Raw genomic sequence first — 15,936 nt, 5'->3', positions numbered from 1 at the left:
CACTCTTACAAAACACTCTATTCAGTATTAGCTACAGGCAAAAAATCAAATATTTACAGTGCCAGGAGCTACGCTACTTCACTTAAAGACTTAAAGACTCAATTTTCCAGCCCACTTTCCACTGTGTTTATACGAAAATTTGGAGTACTTAACTCCCTCTCAGACAAACACTCAAGACAGCAGCACAGACCCACCAGAGAGGAAACGCATTACAGGGCCAGAAAAGACAAGAGCTCTGAACCCACCAGCTTTTACAAAAGCATTAACATTAACTATCACATTTCATTGCATAAAGTTTGCGATTTTCGAAAGATAACCTTACCTTCATCCATTTTCCTTTCAGTTGTTTCCATTCCACCATGCTTGTTGTGGTTAATTAGATCATTCGTTTCATTGGATGTGAGATCCATTGTGCTCTCTACATCTGGCCTTTTGATTGGTGGTAAAATTGGGTTCCCTGCTTTTGAATAACATACTATAACTACCTAGTAAAACTACTATTAAAAGTTATATGTGGCTTTTTAAGCAGCCTTAATTTGGGAAGCATTTAATTTATTTTCTCCAGAGGCATTTCAGACATTTCTCTTGAGAGTTAGAAGCCATGAAACAGTCAAATAGATTCACAGCATAATAAGCCTTGATTTGAAGCAAAAAAGTATTTGAAAACTGGAAAAAAAGGACCTTTTTATAAGGTAATGAACTTTGCATTCCATTAAGCAGTGACATAATAGAATCAGAAATGATAGTGCAACAATATAAAAATAAAAAGCATATTGGAAAATGTTCCAAGACTCGATAATGCCAGTATAATCATAATGCCCCTTTCTACCCAATGTAGTAATTAACTTTTTTTTTTTTAAGTGTTTTTGTGGAGAAAATGTATGCGATTTTTTTTTTTTTACTTCCAAAATCGTACTGTTACGCTCCTTTGAGGGCAGCACCAGAACCTTGTTATTTTGACTAAAATCTAATCCAGACATTCATCCACATAAAAGTGGTATTTTTATTGCTCTGGATGCTGTAATTGTATGATAACACTGGGCAATTTTTTGATTTGTGGCACAAATATTATTTCTAATTGAAATGAGTGGTTTAGAAAGTCTGGTATGAAAGTATTTTCTAATGATGGAACATCTTTGACCACCTACTTGAGGGGGAGTGATCAAGACAAACCCTTAAGATTTGTTAACAATATTGTGTAATTCATGAACACTCTTCTACAAATATTTGTAATCTCAGCAGGTGTCCAGTGTGACGTAGATCATTCCAGACTCATGCAGTGACGTTCAGCGCTGGGAGTTCCCTTTGTTTGGCCTAAAAATCTTGGGATTGCTTCATATGTTGGCACATGTATAAGAGTAGACAGATAGCATTTAGTGTGCAGTGTGGTGTTTTTTTTGGCAGTTCTGGACTGTCATCTAACAGTGCTAGAGTTTAATTATGGAGTTGGTGAGTTGGAGTAGGGCAGAAAAAGAAGCCACAGACACAGTAGAGATACAGAACACGTTGCTGTTTTTATTTGAGCCTTGACTGGCAGTAATACTGAAAAACGTCAACTTAGAACAGATGGTGGTAACCCACAGCTTGCTTTTTTTTCTTTTTTCCATAAGAGTACAGTAACTCTTGCTTTTATTGTGGCATGAATAACATCAATAAAAGAGAGAAAGAAATATACAACTTATATTACACTGTGTTATGAACAAAATATAAATCTATAACTCTATGCTATATTTACATAATTATCTTTCTTGATTTTCAAGTTGAAATGGTAAGTTAAGTACTTTTTGTTTGTTGTCATTTAACATTGTTTTGAGCTCCACACGTGACTTTGATTGTCTTATCAGTTATTGTTCGTAATGCAGGCCATCATCAGAGTATGTGTTCACAAAGACCATGCCGAAAAATAATTAGTGACCTTGTGTGTTAAACCTCCAGCATACGTGTCCCTATCGATTGATATGATTGTGACTTTCGTTATCTGACAAGGTGTGATTGTGATGTCACTATAGTGAGCTTGATTGACAGATGGAGACAGTGTGGAGCTAAAACAATTCTGGAGATAAAAACACCTTAATATGGCCGTTCACTGGAATCAGATCACCATTTTAGAAAGGTCATGTCTTCTGATTAAGAGGAATAGTCACCTGCCACCATGTCTTTTAAAACCCGTTTCACTTTTTTTTTTCTTTTGTGAAACACAAAAGATGTTTAGCAGAATGCCCAAGCCCCTCTTTTGCATACAGTGAACTGAGTGGTGACCATGGTGTTCAAGCAAGATTTTCAGTGAATAAGGACTTCAAGTCAGTTTCTTTTATAAAGATATTATATGGCTTCAGCAGACTTAGGAACATAGTACAGTTTTATGTACCACTTTTATGGTGATTTTTCTTTTTCTTTTCAGATCCCTTGGTCCTCATTCACTCTCATTGTTTGGAAGAGAGCAGCTCGGAGCATCTGCTAAACGTCTCCTATTATGTTCTACAGAAGTAAGTCATACAGGTTTTGGCAAAATTTCATTTTTGGGCTGAACCATCCTTTCAAGGGTTAGTTGTTGTATACTGTAATTTGACACGATAGGTAAACAAATGTATTCATCTAAACCAATGATGTTCCAATGAAACATAAGGGAGAGGATGACAAATATCAGTAAACAAGATCCACGCGCTCTTTCTGTTCAATAACAATTGGGGTATAATATAGCTGTTTTCTTTATCTTCAGTAAAAGTAAAAGAGAATTAACAGATAGGAAACTTCACATTATACATAAACCATTACAAATAAAAATATCATGTTCTTCTTATTATGTTTGTCTCCGAGTGTCCAGAGTCCTAGTGCTTTAAGAAATGTGTTTGGAGTTCATGAATGATGCACGGAGGAGAAAAAGAAAATGAAAAAAAGATAAATGTCTCTTTTCCTTCATATCAGCAGTTCACCGTGACCACTTTCTCAGAGATATACCAGCGTCAGAACAGGATTAATTCAACAAAAAAAACGAGAACAGATTAAAAAAAAGGAAAACAAAAAACAGAATATTGAACATAATAATTAGATCTAAATACCTACCCAGCTAAATATAATGCTTTATCAAGCGCAGTTTCCATACGATCATAAAAAAAAAAACCCAACTGGAGGAAAATAATAAATTATACTGTACATAACTTACTAAACTTAGGAAATGCTGCCTATTCTTATAATTAATGTTAATAATATTATTACACTAGAGGCAGTTTTAATGAAAATAAAATACAGTATTTGCAAATACGAACTAAAACATTGACATGCAGAGTCTGAAACGGCTCCTCCCAACCTCGACAGCAGAGTGACGTTGACATGGAGGCAGAACATAAATACAAACAACAGACGGGACTGGACCTCTTCGAACCGAATAAACTAGACAAAGACAAGCACGCAAAATGCGATCACTTGGTACCTTTAACATTTTTCGTCCAAAAAATCTCAAGTAGGCCAGAAAAGTCTTAATATGTGTGCAATCGGAATATATATTTTGATATGTGTTGTGAGTTGACAGCTTTTGGGTAGATGTTTAATGGTTGGAGTCTGGCTGCTGTTCACCTAACAGCTTGTGTCTCTCTCTCATCCAGCTGCCCGCTTATGCCCACACCAGGCCAGAGAAAGGCTGGCAGAGTAGTTAGAGTTAGGGCAGCCGTCAATCAAACGCTGTTGCCGCGCCAAAAGCAGCCACACAGGTGCTGCAGTAAGATGGAGTGGGTCAGTCAGAGCCACACAGAGAGCGGATGACTGATGGCACGGCTCGGAGACTCCTCTGCACTGATAAACGGAGTGATAGATGGAAAAAAGTGTGGGAATTAAAGCGAAGAGAGAGACAACACAAACCCCTGCGGAGGAGGAGGAGGAGAGATGTGAGATATATTAAGGGGCGCTGATTGAAACGCACACTCGTGCTTGTCTTGTGCGGAGATCCCTGGTTTCTCTCAGAGCTGTCCTTTGAAAACAGAGTGCTGAGCACTGGGGCTTGTGGGAACTCTATTCTCCTCCTTCAATACGCCATTCAGGCACAGACTCTTCTCTAGAGAGCTTTTCTCTCCGCATCCCCCTCTTTTCCTTTCGGAATGAGGCGCAATGTTCCCTGCACCCAGATATGACAAAAACAGGTTGTTCAGGGAGACAAAGAGAATGACAGGAAAAAATTAAAGGGCAAAAAAGAAAGAAGGTAAGATAGGAGGAACAAACAAATGAACAATTGTTTGTAAACAATTGGATGTAAAGAAAAATAAAGGAATGATAAATGCAGTGTAATTATTAAATGTTTGGTTTCCTTCCATAAGGATCTGGCAGCTAGCATGAATCGTACGTATTGAATATTATAGTTTTTTTTGTTGTTAATGTTCACATGACCAGCACATCAACTGTCTACAGGTACTAAAAATTAACTTAAAACCTAGCAAAAGGCGCATTCATCATCACACACACACACACACACACACATAAAGAAATGTGCACACGTACAATAATTCTGCTCGAGGCTTCACTCTCCATGTCAGCTGTTCACCAAACACAAAGTTTGTGCTATCTCATAAAGTTTGTCTCCACACATGAGAGACGTCAACATCCAAAGTTCCCACAGAAGAGGAGAAAGGAACAGTAAAAGCGTGTCAAGAGGAAAAGATGTGAGGAAGGAGGGATTGTCTGTCATCCAGCGGTGTCCAAACTCCTGAGTGAAGGGACGCGAATCCTCCCTTCCCATCCTTTCGTCCAAAAGAAAAGACATCTTTGAGTGAGAGCACATGGGCGTGAGGATGATAGAAAGAGATTCAGCTAACAGCACGCCGAAGAGAAACAAAAAATAGGAAATGTTTGTCATTTTACTCCTGTCAGGTGCTTTACGGTGAAGAGGAAAATAAATGTCTTTTTTCTCTATTAAAACTGTAGCACAAAAACAACAAAATCACATTCACAAGCCACTTGTTGGCACTGTGTACCTGAGTGAGAATATTATAGAACCGAGAAAAAAAAAGCGGTTTAAAAGTGTCTCTTTAGAAACAAACAGGTCCACCATTTTAAAGTGTCTATGACGGGTCGACTGACAGGTCCTTAGTAATAAATGTCTTGATAACAAACCGGTCAAGCGTCATTTTTCCTATGTAGTCATAGCTTACTCGTGATTCAATAAGAACTTGCCGCGGTACGTTCGCTCAGCGGGAGTCAGGGCAAGTGTTACACTTCATTCACAAGACCCTCCTTTTCATGTAACAGTCATTTTGATTGACAGGTCCTGTGCTTTGCTGTGGATATCAGGCTTGGCTCTGGAGGAGTCCTGATTGGACGGTGTATGGGGGCGGAATGAAGTTTGCTTGCGTGAGATGCCAAGTGACAGGTGAGATGGCTGTGATTGGCAGGTTTACTGAGTGATGTGATTCTCACTGTCACTGCCATAGTCATCGTCTTCGTAGTCAAAGTCATCGTAGGCGTCGCCGTTGCCGTCATCCATTCGGAGCTCCTCCTCCTTCACACGAGGCCCCTCCCCTTTGTGTGTGCGGTATGAGGGCTGGCTGGTGGGCGGGACTGGTTCGGGGCTACTTGACATGCTCGAGTGCTCAGAGGGCAACTGTGGAGAGGGCATTCCCGCCATAGAGAGCGCACCCGGGTACACGACGCCCGCTGAGGACAAGGGTAACTGGGTCTGCTGCCTGTAGTACAATAAACACACAACCTGTTAGTGGGGGCCTTGGTGAAAACCTTAGTCTGATTGTTGTATATAGTGAAATAATGAAAAAGTGAGGGGTTGAAAAATGTGACTGTTTGGTGATGTCGCCCAAAGGAAAGCCGTTTCATAGGTGGTGCATGTGCACTGTTCATGAATTCACTGAATCGTTAACAGTAAGATCAGGAATGTGTTACACAAAATTGATCAGGGTCAATTTGATTCCATGTTGACTTTAAAAGAATACATTTTTTAATGAAACTCACCCTACGGTGAAGTACTGGCGCATCTCCTGTCTGCGGTTGCGCATGATGGCCTTATATTCACCAATGCGCAATTTCTTTCCATCCACCAGGCAGGTGCGTTTGGGCCGGGGTTTGTATTTGTAGTCTGGGTATTTCTCTAGGTGCTGCTTACTAAGACGGGCCTGTTCTTCATAGTATGGCTGCTTTTCCAGGTTGGTCATGGCCTTCCAACGAGAACCTGCAAGAACAACAAGGTGTTTAGAGAACCTCACATGCATGCACAGTTATGATTCAGACAAAGTATATAGGGATAGCTGCTACAAACAAACATTTAGATGTGTTTTTTTTAACGGTTGCATTTTTGAGCTTTCCAATGCAAATGTCCCCTAAAGAAAACGTACTAGAGCAAAGTCAGGTAAACAAGGCCAAATTATACAGGGCTTTTTAAGACAGAGTAGTTGACTAATCATTCAGGCAACCCAGTAACTATTCGATTTTTAAAATATGTAATTTTGCACATCTCTAATACACTCACACTTTAGTGTGGATTTTAACTGCCTATCGTTAGCCTTAAAAACTGGCACTTTGCACTAAGAGAGGGTTTTTGTTTGGTCTAATGAGTACCTTTGAGTGGAACTGATGTCAGACAGAGAAGAATAGAGTGTGCTCTTTGCCCTCCAAAGCGCGCGCACACACACACACACGACATTATTCCAGGTGACAGCAGGTTAAGTGGGCCACTAACACAATCCATCTAATTATCAGAGCTCAACAGGCGTACCTGTGGCCTGTGTCTCTCTTTCTCATTAACAGAGGCTTGTGAACACATACATATACATACACATTTACACACTGGTGCATACGCCACTGTCCCAAAAACTGCAGTGAATGTGTGTTCAGGGTGTTGTGCGTGTGTGTATGTGAGTCTGTGTTGAATTTACACAGTCCTACTGTATGTTTAATGGGGAAAAGCTGTCACCACTGGCCCTGACATGCACCCAGTGCTGTAAAGGGGGAACTCCTTCTGTTAACAATTGAGAGAGCGGGGCCTTATTAAAACCAGATTTTCCGGCGTTATAAAACGCTTAGGAGCTCTTTAAAATGTCAAACACAATCCCAGAGGTCTGGAGAAAATGTCAGACAGACTGGAGAGCTGGTTTAATGCATAATGAATTATATCATCATTGTTGGAGTCGGCCCTCTAGAGCGATTCATTAGGCGGTGGTTACACAATGCAATACGGGAGAGGGCTGTGTGTGTGTGTGTGTGTGTTGAGGAGGAAGAACAGAGGGGATTCTCTGTCGCGGGCTGCATAGTTGTTCCCGAAGGAGCCAGCCTTTAAGCCCCACCCACATTTAATGTACCCACAAATCTCAGCCAATTAGGGAATACAGTGTGTGGTGAATGAAAGTTGGATGGAAAATCCTTGAGTCAAAAACAAGAGACGCAGCTTGAAGTGGTTAGATAAGTGGTTGGAGAGATTTAGTGGCACTGTCTCTATCTCACCGAGAATCTTGCTGATGTTTGAGTTATGCATGTCAGGGAAGGCTTGAAGGATCTTCCTCCTCTCGTCTTTAGCCCAGACCATAAAGGCGTTCATGGGCCGCTTGATATGCGGTTCGCTGCTGCCACCACGCCCTCGAGCCTCCCTGAAGATCCGGGAGTCCGACACACTCGGGCTTCCTGGAGAAGGAAAGTGGGTGGACAAACATGCTCATACAATACACATAAAATAAGACATAAATGTATGGTTTGCTGTGATTAATTGAAAAAAAAAAAAAATAATAAAAACAGGTAGCATCAGCCACCAAGACTACAATAAAGACAAGATTACAATAAAGATTATAGGGAAGTAAATAGGGTCCATTTTTATTTCACTTTAATGTGTCTTTAAAGTCACAATGGTACAGAAGTTGTGACATCTGTTCTTCTGTATGACGTATATTCAAAAAATTAGGACAGGGTGGGATTTATGCAGACAAAATAATTTAAGTCCTGCATGTCACCAGGGAGGAAACGTTTCACCAGAAGATCGAGTTACATTAATTGTATTATTTAAAAAAGATGGTAAAAAAAACAAAACATGCATTGATGAATTGATGAATCATAAAATCCATTTCATGCCAACTTTAAACTGAACTTTTGATTACACAATAACATCAATTGAGAGAGGAATTTATGATGGGCGTAAAAAAAAAAATCTTACCATCTGAATCTCCGCTGATGCCAAAGTCCATCATTGCATGAGTGAACTTGCTCTCTTCAGACTGTTTTAAATGCTGGCTTAGGCTCTCAAGAGCAGCTTTATCCTGTACACACACACAATATACAAACCAATCCATTTAAATTCATTATCGACAAATCAACAGATGAAATTTGCATAAACGCAGATGAACTGATGAATCAAGTGCATGGAGAGAGAATCAGAAGAAAAAAAATTTAAAATGTGAGTTAATGTTTATCCATCAAATATGAGTAGCCTGGATGCCACCTGCAATCTATTTACACTTATTCTTTCCCTCTCTTTCTCACTCGATCTCAGTCTCTCTCGCTTAGCCCTAAGGTCAATGCATTAGAGAGCACGAGCGCTCTAGAGATGAGAGTGGGGCTGGACCGCACAGCCTCCTGGGTATTTATTACACTCAATAAAAAGAGATTTACTATGTATTTACATGGCTAATGTAGATGGGCTGCATATTTCAACACAACACCCCCTGCTCTCTCTAAACATGCACACCCCCCCCCCCCCCCCCCCGGAGCTGCATCTGGGGCTTAATTAGTCAATTAGACTCCATCCTGAATCCATGCTACGTTTAAAACACACTCGCAGACAGAGTCCTCACCATTAGAGAGTGACCTGGGCCTTCTGCGACTCTGTAATGAAATGCATTACACCATTTTGCAGCCATCGAGATTTAATTGTTCAGACTGAGTTAGTGAGTGGGGTTTAAATGAATGTGTAATGGAGAGAGAATCTCTCCCCAGAGAGACAAAGAGAGAGACTGAGAGAGATGATCAGGTTTGATAATGTGACAACACGAAAACTTCGGCTTTATACACAAGAAGGTTTGTAATATTGGGAAAAGCTATCTGTTACCACTCCTGTTCATCTCAACTGCAAGAATAATTACTATTTTAAGAGCCCTCAAAAAATAAATTGGTAAAAAAAATCTACTACACTACAATGAAATATTAGCCTTGTATACGTAGCTTGCACAATTTATATTTTGATTGGCTGTCAATGGAGAAAGATGCTCTTAAGCTGGAGTAGTTACAACATGCACCATAACATGTAGGCTAACTGAGCCTAAACCTTGCTTGGATCGACGCTAAAACTCTTTAATCTCATAGGCGATTGACCTTGCTCATCTCCCAAAATCCATTTATCTTAGTGTGACACAAAAGGGTTTAGGAACAACGCAGGGTTTGACCGCACCTGTTCCTAGGGAATAATTTCAAAGAGCGCAGCGCACTCTCTCAGAGAGTTGAGGTTAATACATAGAGAGACAGTAATTGTCTAAAATCAGGAGATAATGGGCTGGAGAGGAAAATAAACATCAGATGGGCTGGCTGATGTGGACCTCAGTCACGTAACAGAAAAAATAGTGAGAGAACAACTGTGCCACTTTACCATGTGGCATTTCAGCACAAACCGCCGCAATACAGATTAAAGATTTAAAAATTTTAGTTTGGAGGCTTTTAGTCTATGTCCATTATCTTTAAAGCCAACTATATGCTACTTTACTTTTCTAAAAACATTTAAAAATGACATTATTACTTACTTATTTCTGTTCTAAGAAAATGGGCTACATCCTGCACTACAGATTTTTGTCTAATCAGATACTCTCTAGAATGAGTATGCCCAGCACCCCTGCAAAGAAAGGTCCTTTAATGAATTGAAATTTCCTTTTTTAATCGGAAATTTATCAGATACAGGAGAGAGAACTTTGCTTGCAACAACATCACTCAGATGAACTCCAACATCCACTTTTCTCTAAGACCGAGATCATTGATAATACTCTCTCTCTTCACGTGTGCTGCCCTCACATTGACCGCAACCAATCCGCCCTTTTTCTCAGCATTTGAATGTGTGGCCTTAATCAAAAATAACCCCTCTGTACTCAAAATGCGTGCAAAAGTGCAGCGTGGATGACAGTTATGTGTGTGTGTGAGAATGTAAAGCTGTGGTCAGGGTAAAGTGCAGCTGATCTGTGGTAAATCATAATAAGGATAGAGTGCTTGGGAGATGTGGATTACTCCTAATGCACCTTCATTAACCTAGTAACAATCAGCACAGCCACTAAGCCTGGCCAAGGGAAGAAGAAAAAAAACGACAGTGCAGTGTGAGCATGTGGATGCTTAACTGGAGTTGATATCAACATGCTTTTGTTAAGCATTTACCTACTGTGTATTTGGAGATGTTGATACGAGTTTACACACAAAGGTTTATGAAATAAACCAAATCTCTGTGTGGCGGAGAAAATCAGGAAGCAAGGACACCTGTGTATATACAAGCGTCTTCCTCTGCTGATGTGCACAATCACATCATTAGAGGTGGACGAGGCAAAAGCGTCCATAATTTAATGCTTGTTTACTGACATACTCTGCTTTGTGAAGCATTTGTATGCAAATTCCACAGAAAGCGAGTATCTGCGGTCGAAGGCGTTTCCTGTGCTGTGGCTCGTGGACCAGCTGACTCCAGTGTGTTTAGCAAACAAGCCCAATTTAGCCGTGTATCCGAGGAGTCACTCCAGTCACTTCACATTAGCATCAGCTACGCCATTAAAATTAGCATCCTGTTCACTGCGCCCTGCCTGCCCTCAGCCTGCCTCCCAGACATCGCCATCGTGTACAACAAAAGAGCTTTCAGATCTTAGTCACCTCTACCCCCCCTCTTCACAAGAACAGCTTTGGGAAATCACTTTGTTCAGAGATAAACACTTCTGTTGTAATTAACGCATCTGTTTGTGTATTTTCGTTTTTTTTAAACTTCATTTGCACTTTTCATTGGTGATGAGCAAGATCACAAGCTTTTTCAGTCACAAGCTGGAAGATTGAGCGAGTGTGTAAATGCAAGACTAGAGTAAAACAAACCTTTTCTGAGCGTCCATTGTTGAGGCTCAGGCTGTTGACTGCCGCTACTTTGGCGTCCAGCACCTGCTGCTCTCTCTTTAGCTGCTCCTTCATCTGCCTGGCCTCCTGGAAAGCTTTGGTCACGGCCTCGTGGTCGTTCAGGTAGCCGCCGGAGGTGATAGACGACAGCAGGTCTGAAAGAAAGACAGGTGTGAGGGATACAGATCAAAGGCGTATGACTAAGACAACAGACAGGTAAAGCATAAATGTGTCTTGATATAAAGCAGTCGTTTCCAAATCGCCAATTTTTACCCCATGCCGTTAACAATTTTGAATATTGTTGGGCATAAGTATTTCATTATATTATCAATTTCAATGTTTGATTTGGAACATTTTTGGTACTTGCCTGACATAAAGCATTTTTGATTCAATGTATGGACTTAAAGTGAAGTCACCCAACACTAAAACACTGCTGGCACTTTGGGCATCACACATTAGCACTGAGCGTGCTGTGAGGTCACCTATCAGCATTTGTGTTAATATTACCATACACACACACACTGACCATTTGACTGTCACCTCTGTGACTCAGCCTGCCTATGGCACAACTAGCTCTTAACATTCACTCAAAGCAAACAGAAAAAAAGAAGTGTGGAAGATAAATATTGACTTAGGCATATGAGCATTTAGTTCAAGCAGCTAGCATTATGGTCTGTCAGCTACTTTAAACATGAAGTGCAAGAATAATGACAACTGGTTGGAGATCAGTGTTTGCCTAATGCATGTGTACATAACATGATCATGTGAAGCTGAAAATAAAATCTCTATTCTAATTTACCGCAGAAGCTGTCATCAGATACCTGTCGCTGACGCACACACTCAAGACACAAGCTCTGCTCTGAAACCCAGTGAGCAGCCTCACTGTCTATTGCCTACATAGGCAGCAACAATGTTCTTCATAGCATACAAATTCTGGATTTTTTTGTAATTACACTGTCTTTTATTGACACTTTATAGTATTGAATTAAAGTTCACTTATAATCAACATTTCTATCACTTTGTCTGCTGTGTTGGATGATTTTTTTTCCCTGTGCCTGTTGCAATGCATTTTGTGATTGCTTTTCTCTAAATAAAGTGTCTACATTTTGTCTTTGCCTTAAAAAAAGTTGCCTCTGTAGGCAGCTCACTAGCTTTTGGACAGAGCAACACTCTTTCACACAGACGAAGGATAAGAAATCCAGTTGAAAACAGATGCTGAAGCCTGATGAAAATCTCACAAATCCGCATTTTTTACATTCAGAGATTTGCTAAAAAGTGCCATTTGTCTCATCTCTCTCTGTCTACCATTCTGTAGGCTTTTATTCAGACCAAAGCTCATGGAAATCTTAAAAGTGGGAAAAAAAACCCCCAGTAGAGATTACTTATATTAAAGCCATAAGCAGTCTAATTTGGCCCATTCCGCAACATCTGCCTCCGAGCATATCAAAGATGTTTCCAACCATCTTTTCATGGCTATTATTTGTATTATTCTCAGCAGCTTAACCGCCCAAGCCGTTAGCTGCATCTGTTGGCTAGTGCATATGTGTGTGTGTGTGTGTGTGTGGTGGAACATTATCTCACCAGGGTAGATCTAACAAAGACCTGTGCTAGATTATGAGTATTTATCTGGCCTAATCCGGTCGCTAATGCTGGATAGGATGGATTAAATGCTTTCATTTGAAACGATGGAGGAGAGAACTCTTTTAAAAAAAGTCATATCTCTGGAATCTGCTAAAAATGGTCACAAGTCAAAGGATGAGTGGAAGCCTGCACACTTCCTGACAGTCAATTTAATTGGGGGTCAAAAAAATGTCTGAGGTGTTAATTAAAAGCACCGACCCCACTAGAGAGAGATGGTTATGAGATGTACTTGCATTTAAAATTACTTAAAGTAGAGATGTTTATCAGTTTAATAACCCAAAACATAAACAGTATATCACTCTTCACATTACAGTGACCTGGAGAGTAGAACTTTCTTTTCGGCCTCTGAGAAAAAGCAAGGGAGAGTGATGGCCTTAGAGGACACAGCACTTGACAGCCCTTGTTGTGTTTCTGTGGTGACAGTGACACAAAAAGAAAGGGACACGTGGGGTCGGGCATGCTGGAAAGTCTCAGGACATATGTCACTTAACAAGGTCAAAAATATGAGAGAGGTGGATGATGAGAGAACATGGATGATGGAAAGATGAGGGAATTGAAAAAAAGGCGTTGGCAAAGATCTGGCAAGTTTAAATATAAATACTCATCCAGGTAAACACACATACACCTAAAAACAGCATGTTAAGTGGGGCTCTGAATACGTCTTTGACATTACAATACTTCCTGACCCCTTAAAGATGTGCACCAGATGGAATAATCAAGGGACATACGGCACTCTCAATCTCTCGATCTAAAAGAACCTCTCACTGTGACGTTTTCTAAAGGATTCCAGTGAAAACTTTACTTCCTAATCCATTTTTCAGAACAAAAAACATCTGGGCGGCAAATCCACTAATCTGCTATTAAATCCCAGGATTTGTTGAAAAACACAGCGATTACAGGGAAGTAGTCTGAAATGGCTAACTGTTGTGAGGGGGGGAGGCATGGGGAGGGGAGAATATTGCTTTATTGTGTTATTAATGTATGTTGTTTGTGCTGTGGGTGGTAACAGAGTTGTATAAGAGGCTTGTCTAATCTCAGCGCCTGTCAGGAAGGCTTGTGTTGCTCTATTCAGCACCTCTAAACAACAGAAATAAACGCTGCTAAACCTTCCCATCCGCTGTCTCCCTCTCTTTCGCTTCCAAACACAGCTGCTTAACAAGCTCTCCCCCTCCATTTAGACTAATAAATGTTTGACAATGTGCCCTTCAGGCAAAATTAAATTCTGCAAACCTAAAAATGTAACATCAATTACCGTCTCATACAAGAGTCTGTGCCAGCAAAAAAAACATATCCTGGGAGTAGGAAATGCTCTTGAGAGATACATTCAGGGCAATATGTAATAACATTAAGCCGGTTATACTGCCATTTATGTGTTTATTGAATTGCAATGAACTGTGAAGGTGCGGGTACCTATGGAGCTGAGTCTGGACGGCGGCCCTCCGATGCTGGAGTGGGCGCTGTGCTTCAGGGACCCGGGGCCCAGCTTCAGGGTAGGGACCTGTGGGGAAGCGGGGGAGGTGGGTGACTTGCTCTCGGATGCCTTAGGCTTGGACGACAGATTCAAGGGCTGAGCGCCCTCGTCCTGCAAAAAAGCAACACGTTTGGCCCGGTGTGATTTTTCTCCTCAGAGACTTGGGACCCAATCAAAACTCCCAGCAGGGGAGTCAAATCAGCTGACTGCATGCCGAAAAAGGACGTTTTCAGCAAATGCGGCCAGACCACAAGGAAAGGTAAAAGTAATTGTGGTTGCGCAGGCCAGTTGAAAAACTTGCCGATATTGGATTGACTTTGCGCACTGCCATGGCGTAATCAACATGCAGCACACCCATGCTCAATCAAACAAGAGAACAGGGACAAAGCGAGCATACCATGTAAAGAAACATGCTTAGGTGAGAAGATTCACACACATTTACCAAACATGTTGTGCATTGAGAAGAAAACAAAGCACATACAAGCATACACACAAACACAGAATGGCCAAGTATTCTATAAATATAAGCATGATTATTTGACACACATTACGGCTTCAAATATGTTCACAGATGTCAATTAGGCTCAATTAGATAATAATCAAATAACTCTGAATAACACTTTTGTGATGGTGGACGTCTATCCATACGGTGCAAATGACTGCTACCAAGATATCAACCATGCTGACATCATAATCACATCAGAGAAGGCACCATAAGGGGTAATTAGATCTCAGAATGACAGATGCTGCCCCGTACACAGCATCAGAGCATTGCAACGAAGGCCTAAACTTGCCATCAAGACCTTTCTTTTCTTAACAGCTTCATAGCTCAATACCAGAACTACATCAGAAGCCCGCGCACTCAGGCAATTCTCCAGGATCAAATGACCTCGCCAGCCCTCGTCCAAGCCATAGCTGTCGATCATCCTCGCCTGGCAGGGGGACTCTCAGGTCACTATTGTGCTCCAACTGCAGTGGGATCTCATATGTGTGCAGCTTCTGCACCAACACCTGTTTGTCATGAATGCCCAGAAACAAAAGCTTTTGCAGCAGCCATAGAGGACCACCACATCTCACAGAGCTAAAGTGTCTCTCCTGGTCTTGCCTCCGCAGTAATACGAGCAGAAATTCGCTGTTTCAAAGGCAGTAGGCAGCGAGTCAGCAAGCTAGGTTTTGGAACAGAGCTTCTGAGGTCTGGAGAGCTTGATTAAGACCTTTCCCTCACCGCCCGTGCTGTGATGGGCCGTAACAGGATTGTCCTCATTAGCGCTGTTCTCAATGGAAGGGGAACCAGTGGGATGTGGACTCCATCATAAGGGAGACACACAAAAGACCCTACTCAATGAGAACACTAAGACGTGATTGAGGAGAATACTGTATCATGACCCATATTGTGTCGGGTGTGTAGCGACGCTGCATTGAAGAGGAAAACTGAATATTTATGACAGATAATGCCTGCCTCCCGCCCCGATGGTGGATTGTTCTTCGAGAAGCAAATCCTTGGGTGGGATGTTAGCCAAAGAGAAGGAAGCTGGTGAGAGGAGAACTAATGAAGACTGGCAAAGCTGTGCAAGAGAAGGAAGGCTAGCTTTAAGATCCGTCATACATGTTATAATAGGGAATAAGCTTAAATCTCATCTAAAGTGACATATGAGTCACTTAGAATTAAAAAATATTTGAACATTTTAATTATTTTAAGTTTTAATCAGTTATTTATAGCTAATTACTGTACACTGGCTGTATACATACGTACATATACATACAGTGCAATGCATAAGTGAATA

General features: G+C 41.0%; 1 protein-coding gene across 9 annotated transcripts in view; it reads right to left on the bottom strand.

Moving 5' to 3' along the window:
- Positions 1-1,495: 1,495 nt before the first annotated feature.
- sox5 (SRY-box transcription factor 5) overlaps positions 1,496-15,936 on the bottom strand; it is a 202,461-nt gene continuing 188,020 nt past the window's right edge. For 7 of the 9 annotated variants that reach the window (XM_084111806.1, XM_084111809.1, XM_084111807.1 and 4 more), the window contains 6 exons: positions 14,092-14,263; positions 11,023-11,195; positions 8,135-8,237; positions 7,435-7,611; positions 5,950-6,166; positions 1,496-5,669 (listed from right to left, as the gene is read on the bottom strand). In XM_084111806.1, the coding sequence (XP_083967932.1) occupies positions 5,381-5,669; positions 5,950-6,166; positions 7,435-7,611; positions 8,135-8,237; positions 11,023-11,195; positions 14,092-14,263 (1,131 nt within the window). In that variant the 3' untranslated portion in view covers positions 1,496-5,380. The remainder of the gene's footprint in view (positions 5,670-5,949; positions 6,167-7,434; positions 7,612-8,134; positions 8,238-11,022; positions 11,196-14,091; positions 14,264-15,936) is intronic. The other 2 variants (XM_084111810.1, XM_084111812.1) reach the window with 1 other exon arrangement.

Source organism: Abramis brama, assembly GCF_963993115.1.
Source record: "Abramis brama genome assembly, chromosome: 4".
Classification (NCBI taxonomy): domain Eukaryota; kingdom Metazoa; phylum Chordata; class Actinopteri; order Cypriniformes; family Leuciscidae; genus Abramis; species Abramis brama.
Note: the sequence above shows the minus strand (reverse complement) of the source record. Positions and strands in the feature narration are given on the sequence as shown.